The following is an 18,242-nucleotide window of genomic DNA, read 5'->3' as shown; positions in this document are numbered from 1 at the left end:
GTCCCCATCCTCAGAAGACTCCCCCTGGCTACAACAAATTCACGCTCAGGAAAGGGTCTCCCACTGCAGCCCCAAGACTGCAGCTGCTGCCAGGGTTAAAACGGGATGAGGTGGGAGACTGTAAGCAATCGTCTGGCCCAGTGTTGCCAAACCCAAAAGTCAGGACGGAATTCCCCAAGCTCCCACAAGGAGAGTCAGTGTGAGGGGTCTCCCTGGCTGAATCCCCGGCCACTGGGCCAAGCCAGCCCTTCTCAGTACATCACAGAGGCTCCCTGTCATCTGCAGAGCCAGAAATTCATCTTCAAAGGCCTGTCCATGAAGCACAGAAGCCTGGTCGGCAGTTACAAACTTGGACTCAGCAGGCAGAGAGAGGGAGGAAAGGAAGGAAGAAAGTCAGACCCCAAATAGTGCGCTGCTCCCTCAGGAGGGTTCAGGTGGAAAATGGAAAGCAGGACCCACAGCAGGCTTTAGGGAAACAGATAGATGTTTTCTTCTCGGCCCTACTCACCTGTCTGGTCAAAGCCCCAGCCCTGCCTCTGACTTGCTGTGTGACCTTGGGCAAGTCCCTTCCCCCTCTGAACCTCAACGGCTCATTTGTCAAGTGCAGATACTGAACATCTGCCCTTCCCTTTCACAGGGCCTCTGGGCCCAAATGGGCAGCCGGGTGAGAAAGTATTCCACAAAGAATAGAGCACACCCCACGTGCAGGAATGTTGGCGGTGACTTTGTGGACAGCGAATATGTGAGTTCCTGGCTCCCGTCCTGGCCCAGACAGACTGTCAGAGCCTCCTAGGCTGAGGCTCGAGCACAGAGTAGGAGGAAGAAGGCTAATTAGAAAGTGCAATGTGAAACATAACCAAGCACATTGACTCTCCCAAGACCGGCTTATTTATAGCTGTAAAAACATTCTGTCTGAACAGTCAGTTCTACCTCTGGAGGGTTAGGATATGTTAACTCTTTGATAAGATCAGCTTGACTCTGTAAAGTGGTGGGAATCTCAAGTTCACCCAGACAGCCAGGCTCAGGGAAGGCTCCATGGGAGACAGTGGTGACTTTACCAGCCTGTGTTTTGAAAGCCCAAAGCTGGGATCCAGACAGTCTGCCCCCACCCCTGTAATCACCAACGTAACCCAAAAGGCAGCCCTTCCCTGCTTCCACCACCTTCCTTGGGCCCCTCATTGTCCCTGGTCATTTTCCTTCCTCTTCCAAGTGCTGGCTGTTTGTCTGCCTGTACCCACTAGTTACGTGGCTTGCTGAAGCAGGGGATCGGGGGTACACAAGAGAGAGGGTGAGTGGACTCAGTCTTCAAGAAAGGGCTATGGGATCAGTAACCTGGAAACTTCCCCTCAAGGAGCCAGAGTTTCCTGTCTTCCTGTCCAAGCATTGCAGCTTCCCTTTGTCCTACAACTGGTGGGTAGAACAAGACCCTCCAAGCCCTGAGAAACAAGCCCAAGCACCAGTGCCTTGGGTGCTGGCTGTCATGAAGGTGGCCCTGGCTTATCTGCCCAGCCTCATGTCAAGGTGCTCCAGCCCCATTGAACAGCATTCAGTTCCTTAGGAACAAAGGCTCTGCACTCTCTCCAGCCTCAGGGCCTCTGCACAGGCTCTTCCTGGCCCTTTTCTCCAGTTCTTCTTTCTTTCTGGTCCTACCTATCTTTCAGGTGCACGGTTAAACATAACAACCTTGAAGACTTTTCCTGACCCCCATCTCAATCTAGATTCAGCCTCACTGTGGTTTTTCTTGATTGCACTGATCACAGTTTGCAACTGTGTGTTTGTTTGAGTATTTTTTTTCGTATCCTCAAGCTCTGTGGTGGGGAGCGGGGGGCGTGGCTGAGGGCGGGGGACAATATCCCTGGCACCAAACCAGTGCCTGGCACAAAGGGGACCTCAGTGAATGTTTGCTGAAGAAACCAAGGAGTAGGATTTACATGCAGGGAAGCAACTCAGACACGGCAAAGAAATACTGAAGAAGGGCAAATGCAGGAGGCCCTTTCCCTCTTTCAATAAATGTCAGAAGGAGTGGACAGTGGCGAGAGGGTCCCTAGAGGGTTTTGAAGCCCAAGGAGGGATGGAGGTTTGGTCCTGGATTTACAGTTTGTTTCTAGAACATTCCTTTTTCCCTAAGTGCCTGTCCTTGGGATCAGTTTGACCCATTTTGTCCTAAGGATGGAAAGGGGCAAAAAAGTCTCCTTGGCTCATTCAAAAGCCAAGAGTCCCAGCCAGAAGTTAGGTTGCTAAATAATGTACCCAGGAGAAGGTGCCTGAGGTGGCTGGCAGGGGCGTCACTGGTCACAGGACCTGATGTGGCTCCTGGCAACAGGCCCATGAGGGCAGGTGCTGATGTGTGTCCCATCCCCAATGCCAGGATGGGGTTCTGCTGGGAGCTGTTGGTGCCTATGACTGGAACGGAGCTGTGCTAAAGGAGACGAGTGCTGGCAAGGTCATTCCTCTCCGTGAGTCCTACCTGAAAGAGTTCCCCGAGGAGCTCAAGAACCATGGCGCATACCTGGGTAAGAGCCCAGAGTGAGGGGAGGCCGGCCGGTGGTGGGCCGGGAGGGCACCCAGGGGCTGCAGAACCCCTAGCCCACACACGAGAGAGGGGCCTGCTGTGTATATTCTGGGCTAATTCAAGCACCCAATTCTGAAGAGCATCCCTGGGGGCATATCCTCTCCACGCTGGTAACCACCACGCCAAGCACCCTGCCCAGCGTATAACAGGCGCTCCATCAATAGGTAGAATAAAGGACAAGCAGTTCCCCGCTCCCTTCAGTGTGTTTCATTTGGTGTTCCTAGACTCTGGGTCAGCTGTTGTTGTGCCTTTAAAGCTTTTGGGGCTGACTAGGGTTCCAGTACACTGAGCCTGCCTTCTGAAGGCAAAACGCAAGTCGAGTGGAATCTGCACTTGTTTTTATTTCTTAATGTTCATAATCAAGGCAGAAGTCGCTGCCCATGAAGCACTTTGGAACTGGATATCTAGAGAAGCGCACATCATTGATGGTGAAGGTCCTGGCAGCGAGGCCTTAGTCTGCTGGGCAAAGTCACCTTCCAGCTCTGCAGGAGCAGTCACCTGGCCATCCCCAGCCATGTCCCATTTGCCAAGGCTTGTTCCTTTCTAAAGGAAGGGCCAGAGGGGAGGGTGGCAAGAGGGGGTTCCCCACTGTCTCTGGGTCTTTCTGAATTTCCGAACCAAGTCGGAAGTCACTCTGTGTGAAGTCACTCTCTGTGAAGTCACTCTTCATTAAGGCTTCCTCGGACCCCACTCCTCCACGAACTTGGGCCACCCAGAGTGGACAGCGAATCTGTCCATGTGTCCGTCTCTCTGGTGCTTCATCCCATCCTGACCTTTGTCCCTCAGCTCTTTAGCCAATACCCTGCCTATGACTCTGCCCACACTGTGGTTACCCTGTTTTCTATCCCCAACCATGGGACCCTCAGCTGACAAAAGGGCAAAATGCTGGAAGCAGGACTGTGCTAGAAAATCCAGAAGTGTAGATCCCTAGAAGTTTCCCAACAGCGCCTGGCCCTAGGACAGCGCCTGGCCCTAGGGCCTGCGGTCCATTTAATTCGCAAGGTGTTAAACCTGAATTGCATAGCACTGCGGTTGATGCTATCAGAGTGCCATGCTAAAGTGCCGTGGTAAGAAGGACACAGCACCTGCCCTCAAGCTGCTTCCTGAGAGACACAGACATGTGCACATATAATTGTAACACAAGTGAGGTGGGAGCTCTGATAAAAGCACAAATAAAGGAGAGAAAGATTGGAGTCCTTGCCTTGGCAAATGCTCAAACACTAGGAAAGATACTGGAAGAACAAAGGCTAGCAACCCTTTAACTAGAAACTAGAATCACTCGTGTTTCATTGTGTTTCCTCCCAAGTGCACAGCACTGCGCTGAAAGTAAGGAAACCAAAGAAAGGGCACAAGATGCAGGTGCTACGAGGCATTAAACAGCAAGACAGATCACATCAGGGTGTCCCAGGGCCCATGAGGTTAGTTCCAAGTGAGTCAGAGTGGTCCAGCGAGCTGGTACACTCAGGACCCACTGTGTAGGAGCTGGCGCCTACACCAGGTCTCCACCGCAGGGGACATTTCAAATAAGTCAAGAAAGGCCAAGCAAAGGAAGAACATGTGGGAAGTGCCAGGTTATTTCAGGACCCAAGAAGTAGATGAGTGTGGCTACAGCAGGGGGGAGAAGTGAGAACATGGAGGAGAGGGCAAGTTAGGATAGGCAGGAGGCCTCGAATGCCAGGTTAAGAGGTTTGAGCTTTTTCATGTTGGCAACAGGGAGCTATTGAACATATCTGAGTGAGAGCACAGCAGGATGAATATCCCCCTGGCCCAGCAGAGCCACCCTGCTTCCCCTCCCGGAAGACCCTGGTGAGGTAGAACTTGGCTGAAGGACACTCATGAGGCCCAGCTGTCATGCCTTAGCCACAGTCACTGCCCTGGGAGTCTTGGGGAGTGCCTTTTCTCCTCCTCCTCCTCCCTCTAGGAGTCATCCAGTGAGAGCAGGGTCTGGGTTCTCTCCCGGGGCAGAGATGCCTGCTGGAAGATTCCTCCTGTGTCCCAAGGGAGAGGAGCACTACAGGGGAAGGAGACCAGGAGGCCGGCTCCCAGCCTCCACTGGGGGTGCAGTATAGATTTCGGGCCATGGCCCTACCTTTTCATCAGGCCTTCAGGGAGGCTGGCCCAGCCTCAGAATGGCCCCTACTGCTGGCCAGAGAGTTGCCTGGGAACCAAAGGTGCTGCCTACAGACAGCTGGAAGGCAGGAAGCTCTGTGAGTTTTGAATGCTGACCCACGCCTGCCCCATAGGACACTTGGCCCCCAGACTGCGTGTCAGTGCCCCCCTTCCAAGCAGGCCCAGAAACTCAAGGCTTACTGAGAATATTTTCAGTAGTGCCCCTGAGGGCTCAGCTCAGAAGAAACCTTTGCTCCACACCACAAGGCTAAGCCCCACCCACCCATATATTTATGGTTGCTCTAAATACATGGCCGTGTTAGCCACCCCTTGTGAGGTGGCTGTCAAGCCTCATTTCCCCAAGTACAGCCTCAAGAGTGAAAACTGTTGTGTCTGGAACCAGGGTGGTTCACCCCCAGGCACTGAGACAGCTCATCTGTACACCCTGTAGCCACTCTGGAAGCAGCCAATGGGACCCAAGTGACAGTGTTACACACACAGATACACATATGCACACGCATATATGTGCACACACACACACACACGTGCATTGCAAGAGACATCTGTTCCCCAGAAACAGCCCAGGAACTGTCAACAAAGTCCAACACCCATTTAAAATCTGGGATCCAAGATTATCTGGCAGAAAGTGGGATTCTGGGATGCCATCGGCTTTCCACACCTGCCGGAGCCCACTTTCAGGAGAGTTGCCTGAAGATGCTGCACATTTGCTTCCTGGGTACTGGGTGGGTGATGAGATTCACAGTGATCAGGCACAGCCATACCGGGAGCAGGGATTGGCAGCCTTTCCCAAAGAGCCCCTGGGGTTCCATGTCTTTCTCTTTGGCATGCTGCACGTATGGGACTGACAGGAGCCTGGGAGCTTCCTCCTTTGAGTCTGCAAAGCTTTGGGGTTGCAAGAATCCCTGAGACCCCATGTGAATATCTGAAGCAGACCAATTCCTTCCACCTTTACGGTTAACACTCTAGTCCTCAGTAGGCCACTCAGCAGGCATTTGTGGTAATAAAGAGGACACTGGTTAGTCCCTAAGAGTGAAGATTGGTGGGGAACCAAAGCGAAGTCTCCCCAATATTAACTGAAGTGAGGCTAGAGTCTGCCCTACTCCCTGCTACCCTCCGCCGTGCTCATGAACTGGTGAAGAAGGGATGTGTGCATTTCAAGTTAGTCTTTTAGCAGCCCCACCTGGCTTCCTTTATTTTCTCCAGTAAGGGCTGGGGTGCAGTGAGTCCTCCCTACCCTCCAAACCCCTCTCCTGGGCCCTGCCTCTTCCAGGCCTCCCCAGCTGCCCCTAGGAATTACAGCCCTGCATGATTGAATCTGCTCAGCTGGTCCTGAACCTACCCCACCTCTGGCCCATCCTCTGGCATGGCCGAGCCATGCACCCAGCCAAGCAAGGCCTGCTGAGGACACGGTGCCAAATATCAGCTTGTTTCCTCCTGTGGCAGGGTACACAGTCACATCGGTCGTGTCCTCCAGGCAGGGGCGGGTATACGTGGCCGGAGCCCCCCGGTTCAACCACACGGGCAAAGTCATCCTGTTCACCATGCACAACAACCGGAGCCTCACCATCCACCAGGCTCTGCGGGGCCAGCAGGTAATGGAGGGGGAGCCTGGGGCAGGGACGGAGGGCAGAGGGGCGGATCAGACAAATGGGAGGGCAGTGAATACAGCATGCCTGGGCCACTGGGTGCTCCGAAGGGCAGTCATGTTCCTCCAGCCACCTTCATGCTGCCAGGAGTGGCAGGAGTGTGCATCCACCCACAGAAGGCCCCATGGGTCCTCTAGGATGCCAGCTGCTTCCCTTTTCCTGGAATGGAAGCAATGAGGAATGGGAAGGCTGCCAGTGCCACTGCCCCACAGGGAGGTGATTGGCAACCAGACTGTGCTGCTAAGAGTCCTGTGTTGGACAGTGATGAATGCAAATCAGAAAGCTATGATAAGAGTCATTGGTGGTGAAAACGGGGCTCCAATCCAAGTCACTTCCAGCGCAGAGGAAAACTGGGCTCCTGGGAAGCAATGTGGCTTTTCCAGGGTTCTATGGTGAATTCATGACTGGGTCAAGCCAAGAACCCTCTTGGTGGGGCTGCCTGCATCATGCCACCTTCTGACCCCCAATAACCCCAAAACCAGTCCTGGGCTCCTCCTGACCAGCAGCGTCCGTGCCCTCTCTAGGCCGGAGCTGAGTGCTGTCCAGGCCCTTCCATGTTGTCCCCAGCTCCCTGTCGACTCTCCTGAGCCTGGGAACAGCCCTGTCTCCTGAGCCCATGACTGCCCTTGGCCTGTCACTGTGAGAACCTGCTCCTCACCGAGTCTAACCTAAATCCGTCTCGCTGCAGAGTGCCACCCTCCTGCCATTCCTCCTCCTGTTTCTTGGGTGCGGGCCATTCCAGGCGGCGAAGCTCTCACCCTCCACCCTGCCTGCCCACACTCGCCCAGGGCCAACTCTTTTGAAATGGAGGGCTAGACCTTGAGAGCTGGAGGGAATTTGCTGATGAATTTATGACATTTTTCCTGCCCAGTTCCGCCTCCAACATCCGAAGGAGAAACCGCAGTGCTGAAGGCAGCTAAATTAAGTGAATTCCAAATTGCGGTGACCCACATAGCTGAGGCCACATATTTAGACAAATTTCCCCCGCCCCCTCCCTCACTTGCTCTCTGTCTGCTTCTTAGTTACTTTATGTAGGCACATCTTTTCCCTCTCCCACCCATGTGTACTATTTCCCTTTCCTCTCTTCTAAATTTTTTATCTTTCTCCTCAGTTAAAAGCTTTTAATCCTTGAGAATAGATTTCTTCTGAAAACACACTAAGCCAGAGAAGGACGGGGTAGGCAGAGTCATGGGCCAGGGTGTCAGGCAGACCCCAATTCCAACCAGCTTGGTGGTGACCAGGTGACCGGCCTTCTGACCTTGGGCAAGAAACTCCAATTCTCTGAGTTTTGGTTCCTTCCCTTGTAAAATGAGGATGACCCTCTCTCCTAGCAGCATGGGGCTCACGTGAGCTAACCCAAGGCTATAAACCATCCCAAACAGGGCTTGTCCACAAACAGGGTGCCTTCCCCTTTCCTAAGAAACCCAGCTTTAATTAAGTACTTTCTGTGTACCAGGCACAGTACCCTGGCCCAGAGGGAACACAGCAGGTTCAATGCCCACCCTCATGAGAATCCCAGCAGAGGGAACAGGGGCTGGTGGGAGGAGTGTGGAGCTGAAGGCACATGGAAAAGGGGCAGGGAGCAGAGTGGAGAAGGTCAAGGACAGCTTCTAACAGGAAGTGACACTTCAGCTAAGACCTGAGGGATGGCAGGGGATGATCTGGGGAGGACGCAGGGGCGGGGAGTGCATGCAAGAGAAAAGCTTGTGCAGAGGGAAGCCTGGAAGCCGGCCGAGGCCGGGGGCTTTTGGAGAAGAGAAATAACTCAGTTTGGCAGGACCCAGGAGCACTGCGTTGGGAGCAGGAGCTTGTGGGGACAGAGGCTGGGGAGGGAGGCTGGTCCAGCACGGTCCTGCTGGAGAGTTTAGATACCACCCCAAAAGCAAGAGGTGGAATGGTGTTAGAGGCCACGCCAGCTGCTATGGGGGTGGGCTGAAGGGGCCAGCCTGAGGCTGGAAGGCCCTTTAGAAGGCGCCTCACCTAGGGAAGAAGCAGGGGGGAGTAGTTGGTGAATTGGCACCCACCAGGTAGGACTTGCTGGCAGGTTTGCAGGTGGGAGAGGTGGAGGACGGATCAGGGTTTCTGGGTTTCTGAGGAGGGGGTGGATGGTGGATGGTGTCCTCACTGAAGTGGGGAGCACTGCACATCTTTCCCCAAACGGAAGGGGAACACAGCAAGTGCTCAGACACTGAAATAAATCGTAATTCACCATCCACGATGCTAATGACAGAATGATTTATAACATCAAAAATGAAAAACAGTGGCTCACACCTGTAATCCCAGCACTTTGAGAGGGTGAGGTGGGAGGATCACTGGAGCGCAGGAGTTCCAGACCAGCCTGGGCAACATAGTGAGACTCTATCTCTACAAATAATTTTTTTAAATAGTCAGAAGCAGTGACAAGTGCCTGTGGTCCCAGCTACTCAGGAGGCTGAGGTGGGAGGATCACTTGAACCCAGGAGTTCGAGGCTACAGTGAGCCAAGATTGCACCATTGCACTCCACCCTGGGTGACAGAGCAAAACCTTGTCTCAAAAAAAAAAAAAAAAAAAAAAAAAACAAGCTAACTGTCCAGCAATAATTGATTAAATACATTATGATACATGCATAATTTTAAGCACTGTGGAATCATCAGTGATTATGTTGTAGATGAAAATATAATACATCATAGAAAAATGTTGATGATATACTGTTTTATTTAAAAATCAGTATATAAACTATATTTGCATTATTACTCCAATTCGTAAAAATAAAACACAAGTACAAATAGGCAACATGCCTCAGGGGAAAAAAACTAGAAGAAAATCCGCTAAAACATTCATGGTAGTTATATTTGGATGTCAGGATTGTGGGTAACTTTTGTTTTCTTCTTCATACTTTTAAATATTCTCCTTATTTTTTGCCATTATTTCACTTTACACACAAGACAAATGGCCACCAATAAAATTAACAGAAAGAAAGAAGAGTGGGAAGGGGATAATGACAGAAGGAAAAGAGGGAAGGGGAGAAGGGCAAACTGAAAACAGGCAAGTCCGCTCTGAGGGAGAGGAGAGAGAGGGAGCGCATGAGAAGGGAGGACCCATTTGTTCACTAAAAATTCTGAGTCAAAAGATGACCTTGGCTTCCCTCTGCCGGCGAGGCAAGGACTCTGGGCTGTGCGAGCTGGGCAGCCAGCCCACTCCTCTCTCCCATCATGTGCCGCAGATAGGCTCTTACTTTGGGAGTGAGATCACCTCGGTGGACATTGACGGCGATGGTGTCACTGATGTCCTGCTGGTGGGTGCACCCATGTACTTCAGCGAGGGCCGCGAGCGAGGCAAAGTGTATGTCTACGAGCTGAGACAGGTACAGCTGGGCAGGGGCTGAGCAGCTTCTCGGGGGCCCCCAGCCTCTGCTTTGACTTGGGTAGCCACGAGGGAAATGGGTTACTAGCGAGGCCAGTGCTGGAGCCAGGCCTGGGGAGAATCAGAGCTTCCTCTGTGGCTGGGCTCATATAGCCAGAGACGGGGATCTGGGGGAATGGAGTGGGGAGAGGATGCGAGAGCAGCCTGCAGAGGGAATTATGAGCCTGGGGACTTTTGCCAAGCCCTCCCCAGCCTTTTTCTGCCCCTGGTTTTGCAGAACCGGTTTGTTTATAACGGAACGCTCAAGGATTCACACAGTTACCAGAATGCCCGGTTTGGGTCCTCCATTGCCTCTGTTCGAGACCTCAACCAGGATTCCTACGACGATGTGGTGGTGGGAGCGCCCCTGGAGGACAACCACGCAGGAGCCATCTACATCTTCCACGGCTTCCGAGGCAGCATCCTGAAGACGCCTAAGCAGGTCAGGCTTCCCCGGGGAAGTGGATGGAGCAAATGGGGCTGCAGGAGTCCCAGGAGCTTCTGTGCCTCATCTGGTTCAGTATTTTCTTCCGTGCCCTCTCACAGGAACAGATGCCAATCTGTTCTGGTCATGCTTCCCCACGTGGAAATTTTGAAAAGGGCACATTTTACCTTCAGGACCCCCCACCACCACCACCCACTTTGGCACCCTCTCCCTGCTTACCTTTATCCTCCCCCAACAACAAACAACAGCAAATCCCTGGCACCTGACCCTCACTCCTCCCAAGACATGCACACATGCAATTGCCTACCAGTGGAGCATCTCTTCTGGGCTCACTCTTCTCTGGAAGCGCTTCGTGCTAGAAATCGTGCCCACCTCAAAACCGACCCGTCTTGGGTCCCATCCCCTGAGGATCATCCTTTTGCCCCACAGTTTATTAGTAAGATAGTCTAAAAAATAGACCAGTGTGAGAGATGTGGATGGGTCGCTTGCCAGGTAACATGTATTTACACTTAATAGGGAACTCTTTTAAGACACGATATTTTAATCCAAAAGAATGACTTGAATGGTAGGAATTTCAGGTGCCGTGACAGGCCAGGAGACGAGATTGCTTTGGGTTGGGGAAGCTTCTTCGTGATTTCAAACAGGCTCCCGATTGTTCCTGCAGCTCAGGGCCGCCCGCCCCCACACTCACGGTGTGCATGCCCTCCTGCTCTCTTCCTGCTCCCTGCAGAGAATCACAGCCTCAGAGCTGGCTACCGGCCTCCAGTATTTTGGCTGCAGCATCCACGGGCAATTGGACCTCAATGAGGATGGGCTCATCGACCTGGCAGTGGGAGCCCTCGGCAACGCTGTGATTCTCTGGTTGGTTCCCCCACTGTTCCCACCTCCTGGGCTCTCCTGAAGGTCACAATGAATGCAGGGGTTTTAAAAACGGGCTTCAGGATCTTTTTCTCTTGTCTTTAACTGCTCTCAGCTAGACTCACCCTGTTCTTACCCCAACTTGCTTACACATTTCCTTTTGGTGGAATCCGTGTAAATTCAGTATAAATTGAAGTCCTGTCCAAAAGCCCCCGCTCTTAGAATTTGTCCTAAAAGTTCTGGCTACTCGAGCATGTCCTCCACTTCAGGTTTTCAAGCTTTAACACTTGCAGGGGCAAGCTGAGCATATTTTTGCCATCTGGGAGGACCTTTCCTTCTACCCTGGCGTGGAGGAATGTTTCTCTAATACAGAGATTTCTTTCCTCCAGAGCACTCTGACCTCTTGCTTCCTTTCTTCGGGGCTTCATTTTCATGCTTCCTAAACACCCATTTATTTTACCATATGGTGGCTACTTTTTGAGCCAGAAAAAAAAGACCTTGAGTATTTTTTCATATATGTTGATGAGGTATTTTTCATCATAAATACAATAACATAAAGAACATTTATAAGATAAAGAAAAGAATGACTCAGCCTGCCATCACCTTAACAATGCCACTATTAATAGTGTGGCATATCTTCTCCCAGTCCTTTTTCTGCTGCTTATAATTTTATATAAATGCAATTATATCCACCCTACAACTTTAAAAAGGCATTGAACAGAGATATATAACTTCACAGGGAGAATAAAGGAAAGGACGGGCTCCTGTTCGCAAGGCTACTACAACCCAAGGGGGAAATGTCTTCCTCCGGGTTCCCTAGAAAACAGAGCCTGAGGCAAAAGCCTCTTGAATGCTTTGGGAGTGGGGTGCAATCCCAGAAGCAAAAGTGAAGCCGGAAGGGAGCGCAGATGCGGAGCAAGCCAGCGTGTCTTCACCACGCGTACTGCTCTTTGCTCAGCATCTCGGCATTTCCAGTGTGGCATAACACAGCCCACTGTAGGGAAAGAAGGGGGAGCAGCAGACTTGTGGCTCCTTCAGATCCCTCATTTGTCATGGCCAGAGCATCTGCTGCCCGACAGTCCTGGTGGTGTCCCCTGGCCCTCTAGGCAGCACTGGGAAGCCAGGGCCTGTGCAGCCCAGCTAGTGTACAGGAGCAGGGTCTGTCTCTTCGAAGGTCTGTGCTGCATGTGGGGGCTCTTAGGTCCTTGGTGGTGGTGATGGTGGCAGCAACAGCAGCCTGGGCTTGCAAGGCGTGGTCAAGGTGTTCACTGCGTTGGTTCCAACCAAGAAAGCAAGGCAGATGACCAAGGCCCGGGGAGAGGGGTACAGAGAACCTAGCAGGTCTTTAAAGTAACACATAAACTTCTCTACAGGAAACCAGATACACATATGCACACACACCCCAAGATAATCAGAATCACAGAAATGATTGGATCAAGTTCTAGCTTTTGAAGTCCACACTTATGTGCTACCTAAATAGTGATGAGATTGTGGGCCAGAGTCCTCTGGGAAGACTTTATGGTCAAGCCGCATAGTTCTCAAACATGACTGCCCATTAGGATCGCCAGGGGAGCTTTTAAAATGTCATTGCCCAGGCTTTACCCACACCAATTAAAGCAGAATTCTGTGGAGGGACCTGCACAGCAGTAATTTTTTTAAAGCTCCCCAAGTGATTCCAATGGGCAGTCAAGTTTGAGAACTTCAGATGTAGCCCACTGTGTTGACACAGCACTCTACACTGTCAAAGGACATTCTCACCTCCTCTGATCCTCACAATCCCCCATTGCAGAGATCATGTGACCTGCCAAGGTCGAGTATTGGCACAGATCATCACGTTGAAGCTATGAAACCTCTAAGCCACTCTACTCCTATTTCTTTCCATCTACATTCATGGTTGGGAGAGGCAATAGGTTTCGTTCCTAATTACATTTGACTTAGGCTGGTATAAGGGTAAATTTGTATTTCCTTGGTTACCTGGATGGGGTGGTGTGGGGGTGGATGGGTGCTGGCTGCATGCTGGAATCACCTAGGGTACTTTAACGCCTCGCTCTTCAAAGTGTGGTCCATGGAACGTTCACATCACCTGGGAGCTTGTTAGAAATGCAAAATCGGTGCCAAGCTATTGGATCAGAATCTGCATTTTAACACGATCCCCAGGGGGCATGCACACATATGGAAATTTCAGAGGCACTGCTTTAAAACCTGCGAAGGCCTGATTCTGATGCGGTTTTGCCTAGGGTGTAGCTGAGGCACCAGGATTTTTTTAAGCTCTTCAGATGACTCACACGTACATCCAGGGTGGGGAACCACTGCTAGAAAAGGTGATGAGGGAGCAAAGGGGAGTCAGCATGATCCACAGCGAGCACAGCCCCTGGGGGAAAGTGCTGAGAGGCTGCATGGAGGGGCTGTGAGGTGGCTGAGCCCCTCTTTCCCCTGTGCTCCCTCTTGCCAATCCTTTGACATCCAAAGCCCCCTCCATCCTCCACCTCACCCCCTCCAGTGGCTTTGCAGATTCCACTCGAATCTGGTTCTTGTCTTTCCCCATGGTCACAGCAGGGCAGCCTGAGCCCCTGCCCCACCCCAGCTCACTGGCCCTTCTCCCGCAGGTCCCGCCCTGTGGTTCAGATCAATGCCAGCCTCCACTTTGAGCCATCCAAGATCAACATCTTCCACAGAGACTGCAAGCGCAGTGGCAGGGATGCCACCTGCCTGGCCGCCTTCCTCTGCTTCACACCCGTCTTCCTGGCACCCCACTTCCAAACGACAACTGTTGGTAAAGCAGGCCCCTCCTTTCTCCTCACCCCCCGGCTCCAGTCTCCCCCTGCACCTTACTCTATTTCAAAGCCTGGGCTTTTCCTGAAATGGATGCTGAGTGCCAAAGAGGGGATGTCATGCCAGGGTGAGAGTGGCAGTGAGCAGGGGTGATCATGACAGGGAGGACAAGAGAAGAAGGAAACAGTCTGGGCGCAGAGTTTGGATCAGAACACAGGACTGATGCCAGTGGAGCAAAGTGGGGTGCGGAAACCCAGAAGTCTGCCTGGATGCAGAGGAAGAGGCAGACCCAGGAATCCTACAGTGGGGGTCCTGGAAACCAGAAGTCCAGGTCAATGAGACCCCAGCATCTGGGAGCCCCGCTCAGAAGTGGGTGTGAGTCCACAGCAGGGAGCCCCGCTCAGAAGTGGGTGTGAGTCCACGGCAGGGAGCCTTGCTCAGAAGTGGGTGTGAGTCCGCAGCGGGGCAGTTTCCTTCTGAGGGTCCATCACTTCCAGCTAAGTTGAGTCAGATACATCCTCTTGACAGCCCCGGGTCCAGGTGGTCTCAGGAAGTGTGCTGCAGGTTCCAGGACTGTCTGCGCTGGCACAGGAAATGGGGACTCAGGGAGTGTCTCAGCCAAGGAGGAGGACCAGACAGAGACCAAAAGGAAGATGAGAACAAAGGCGGGCCTGGGGGCTGTGCCCCTCTCTTTCAACTTCCATCCCTGAGAGGAGACAGATATGAGAGCCAGCAGCAAGCTGCGGGCGGGCTGGAGAGCAGGAGAAGGGACTGAGTCTTTCCTGGAATTGGCAAAACCTAATTGAAGGGGAGGAGGCTGCAGGTTTTATGCCCCAGAATAGAGTCAAAGGTTTGAGGAGACGGCGGGAAGGGGCTGGCCAGCCCTCCTTGGTGTGACAGGAAGCACCCAGCAAAGGCTCTGACCAGCCCTGAGGGGGATCCCAGAGCCCAGGGAGAGACAGGGAAGGTGGAGGGAGAGGCGGAGGGGGTTGTTGACTGCAGCAGGGGCTCAACATGCCACCGCCCTGGCCCCACATCCTGTCTCCCCTCCCTGTCTGCGGTGTTCACTTTCCCTCCATTTCTTCCTCCTGCTCTTTCTCCACCCTCTTCCTCCCCCTTTTCTTTGGTTCCTTCCTTTCCCTTCCTCATGCAACCACTTGCTCTCCATGTGGGAGTTTCTCACCCACACTGGGGCTCGTGAGAGGAAAGGAATAGCTCTCCCCTGGCCAGCCTGGGGGGCTTCCTGGAGGAGGCAGACAGTCTTGGATGGGCATGTGGCTTCACCTTTGTGGTCTTGCCCTCTCCCCTCCTGCAGGCATCAGATACAATGCCACCATGGACGAGAGGCGGTATACACCGAGGGCCCACCTGGACGAGGGCGGGGACCGATTCACCAACAGAGCTGTCCTGCTCTCCTCCGGCCAGGAGCTCTGTGAGAGGATCAACTTCCATGTTCTGGTGAGCCGGCAGCCCCACCAGCAGAGCCCAGGCTCCTACAGGAAGGAGCACCTGCCGTGGGAGAGGCAGAGAGTCCACCTGGTGCCTGGCTGGTTCTGAGCCCCCAGCAGACCTCAGGAAGCCAGCCGGGGTCTGTATCCCCTGAACTTGGCCACTCCACATTCCCACCTCATGCCCCAGAGACATGCTACACACCACCTCACTGGACCTCCTTCCAAAACCTCTTATCCTGCCACTCTCAGATGCCGAGGGAAGGAAGGTGGGCTCAGTAGGTCCAGCAGAGAGAACCAGGAGCAGCCAGTGGGGGGCACGGCCCCAAAGGGAGGGATAAGCAGGCAGCAGCTAACAATTGAAGGCCAGGTCCAGGAGGCAGTGGCATGTACAAAACGGGAGGACAGACAGAGAGGGGCGCCAGTGATGTCACGAGCAGAGTAGTGGCCTAGTGCCCCATTTTATAGCTAAGGAAGAGGATGACAGGTTTACTTCCATCCAGAGCTCCAGCCTCAGAGATGCAAGCAGGGTCACTCAGAGCCCTCCTGGCCCCAGTAGTTCAATGGCCAGAGGTCAGAGACGTGAGCAGGTGTGAGAAGGCACATCCCTGTTAAGGGGTCCCCTGAGATGCATCCACACCAGCAGCATCCTCACCCTCCCCACAAACTTGGAAATTCACATCTTCTGACTCAGAAACTCTGGGAATGGGGCCAGCATCCCATATTTTAACAAGCTCCCAGGGGACTCTGATACCAGCTTAGGTTTGAGAACCACTGCCTTTATATAATCAGGATTGCAAGTTCCAAGGGGAAGTTTTTAGGCAGCTATAAGCCACCCTTTTACTTACCATCTATGCTCAGAACCAACCTGAGTACCCCTGTCTTGCTCACGAGTTTGTTCATTCACCCATTCCACATGCTGAAGCCCTTGTTACGGTGCTAGGGCCATGCTGGGAGGCTCCAGGCCCATTCCTTGCTTGGGAAGGAAGAGTGACCACAGTCAAATGGTTCAAATGCTACGTGAGCAGCAGGCGTAACTGGTCTGAACAGAGTGGTGGGTGGGGTGGGATGCGGGCCAGCACTGCCAGGCTTCCCGGAGGCCAAGGTATCCGGGCAATGGGAGTCTGGCTCTGAAGGATGCGCAGGAGCTTGGTGAAACAGCCAGACAGCTAGGTTGGCATGAGCTGAGCTTGGAGCTCCTTTCACAGAGGCACACTCTTCCCACCAACAGACCCGCTAGAAACCTCCATCCACCCGCGGACTCATCCTGAGGGGACAGGGCAGCTGCCCTGCCACCTTAGGAAGGTGAAAGTTTTATCTCAGCATCCATGGTCCTGGCTCATAAAATGACATTCTCTCCTCCCTCACCCCTGCCCTCGTCTCCACCCCCCAGGACACTGCTGACTACGTGAAGCCAGTGACTTTCTCAGCCGAGTATTCCCTGGAGGACCCTGACCATGGCCCCATGCTGGACGACGGCTGGCCCACCACCCTCAGAGTCTCGGTACATCTCGGTACAGGGCATGCACCTCAGGCATGAACCCCACCCCCACCTCCACTTCCTCCCCAAAGGCCAGAGCCTGAGTGTGCCGGGTGCAGAGGACACCATCCCTCACCTCGCCTTCCCACCTTCTGTCCCGGCAAACCCACAGTGTGGCCGCTTCCCACCTCCCTCGGGGCCTGTGCTGAGTATTAGCAGATCAATTCCTTAAGGGCAAGACCCAGGCCTTCTCCTGTTCAAGGTTCCCCATATCCCCAGCACAGGGGAATAAGGGGTGAGCACTGGAGAAATACAAAGAATCACTGGATGAGAAGGGACCTGAGATCTTGATCACCCACCTCCCTCCTTTACAGATGAGGACAATGGAGACCAGAGAGTGACACTTAGAACTCTTAGAGTTCTGCTTGTTAGATGACTAACTGATTCACAGAGCTCCTAAGTATTGCAAAAAGAAGTGTTTTAACTGATTGACAGAGCTCCTAAGCATTCCAAAAAGAAGCGGCCCCATCCCTCAACCGCATTTTCTAATCCCTGGCTCTAGGGCATCCAAAATGTTTGACATCTAACATTCAGATGCCCCCTGCAGCTGCAACTCCATGTAAATCCCACTCAAGGAAAATGTCAGGCAGTGATCAATTCTGCTGCTGCGCTGTAAGAGCAGGCAAAAGTTGTAAAATGGAATAGCTAATGCCTGAACCTTGAGGATTTAGGAGACAACTTATAAACACACCACGGCACTCTTAAGCCATTCTGTGAGGTCCAGTCACTGAGCAACGTCTGTGTGAGTGACACAGTCTGGCCAGGAAGCAGTTTCAGAATTATTCAAGTTCTTACTTGCATTTCTTCAACACCAGGAAAGGACTGTACAGTCCGCAGCAATGCCCCTGAAAATCTCCCCTTCTCTCCTTCACACCCATCATCCCCCACAGCCCCTCCACACCCCTCTCCCCAGGCCTCCCACAGTCCCCCGCCAAACCCCCGTCCTCACACCTCCCCACCATCCTCCTAAGTCTGTGCCCCTGGGCTGGCGAAGTTGGATTCCTCGTTAGTGAGCCAGAGAAGGGGAAAGCTGGGTGCACTAAGTCATTTTTGTCCTCTCACAGTAATTACAAAGTCACTATGGCAAATGAATGAGTACATGGCACTTACCCCACAAGCAGGCTGAAGCCCACAGTGCAGATTAACACACAGGGTAATCCCTGCTCTGACACCGACGATCTCCGTGCAAGGTGGATGAGCAGCACAGGCCAGGCAGGAGGCAGTATGCACTCAGAGGACATACAATCAAGCAATCAGATGATAGGCCAGGGCTTCCTGGAGGAGGCGGCCTTTGGCCGGACTTCAAAGGCTAGGCAGGATTCAGACATGCGGAGACAGGGAGGATGGGCTTTTGTTCCGCGAGAGCTGACAGCATCACCAAGGCAGGGAAACAGGAAAGGCAGGTTGCGGCTTCATGTAAATCCCTTTCTCACCTTATAAAGAAAAGGT

At 52.9% G+C, this 18,242-nt stretch overlaps 1 protein-coding gene across 1 annotated transcript in view; it reads left to right on the top strand.

The window, feature by feature from the left end:
• ITGA11 (integrin subunit alpha 11) overlaps positions 1 to 18,242 on the top strand; it is a 134,361-nt gene that overhangs the window by 93,779 nt on the left and 22,340 nt on the right. The window contains exons 11-18 of the mRNA XM_025389804.1: positions 2,369 to 2,513; positions 6,146 to 6,294; positions 9,552 to 9,692; positions 9,969 to 10,172; positions 10,906 to 11,036; positions 13,640 to 13,806; positions 15,121 to 15,263; positions 16,647 to 16,757. Coding sequence (XP_025245589.1) covers positions 2,369 to 2,513; positions 6,146 to 6,294; positions 9,552 to 9,692; positions 9,969 to 10,172; positions 10,906 to 11,036; positions 13,640 to 13,806; positions 15,121 to 15,263; positions 16,647 to 16,757 — 1,191 coding nt within the window. The remainder of the gene's footprint in view (positions 1 to 2,368; positions 2,514 to 6,145; positions 6,295 to 9,551; positions 9,693 to 9,968; positions 10,173 to 10,905; positions 11,037 to 13,639; positions 13,807 to 15,120; positions 15,264 to 16,646; positions 16,758 to 18,242) is intronic.

This window comes from Theropithecus gelada, chromosome 7a, assembly GCF_003255815.1.
Source record: "Theropithecus gelada isolate Dixy chromosome 7a, Tgel_1.0, whole genome shotgun sequence".
Classification (NCBI taxonomy): domain Eukaryota; kingdom Metazoa; phylum Chordata; class Mammalia; order Primates; family Cercopithecidae; genus Theropithecus; species Theropithecus gelada.
The sequence above is the reverse complement of the archived record's forward strand: the minus strand, read 5'-3'. Positions and strand labels throughout refer to the sequence as shown.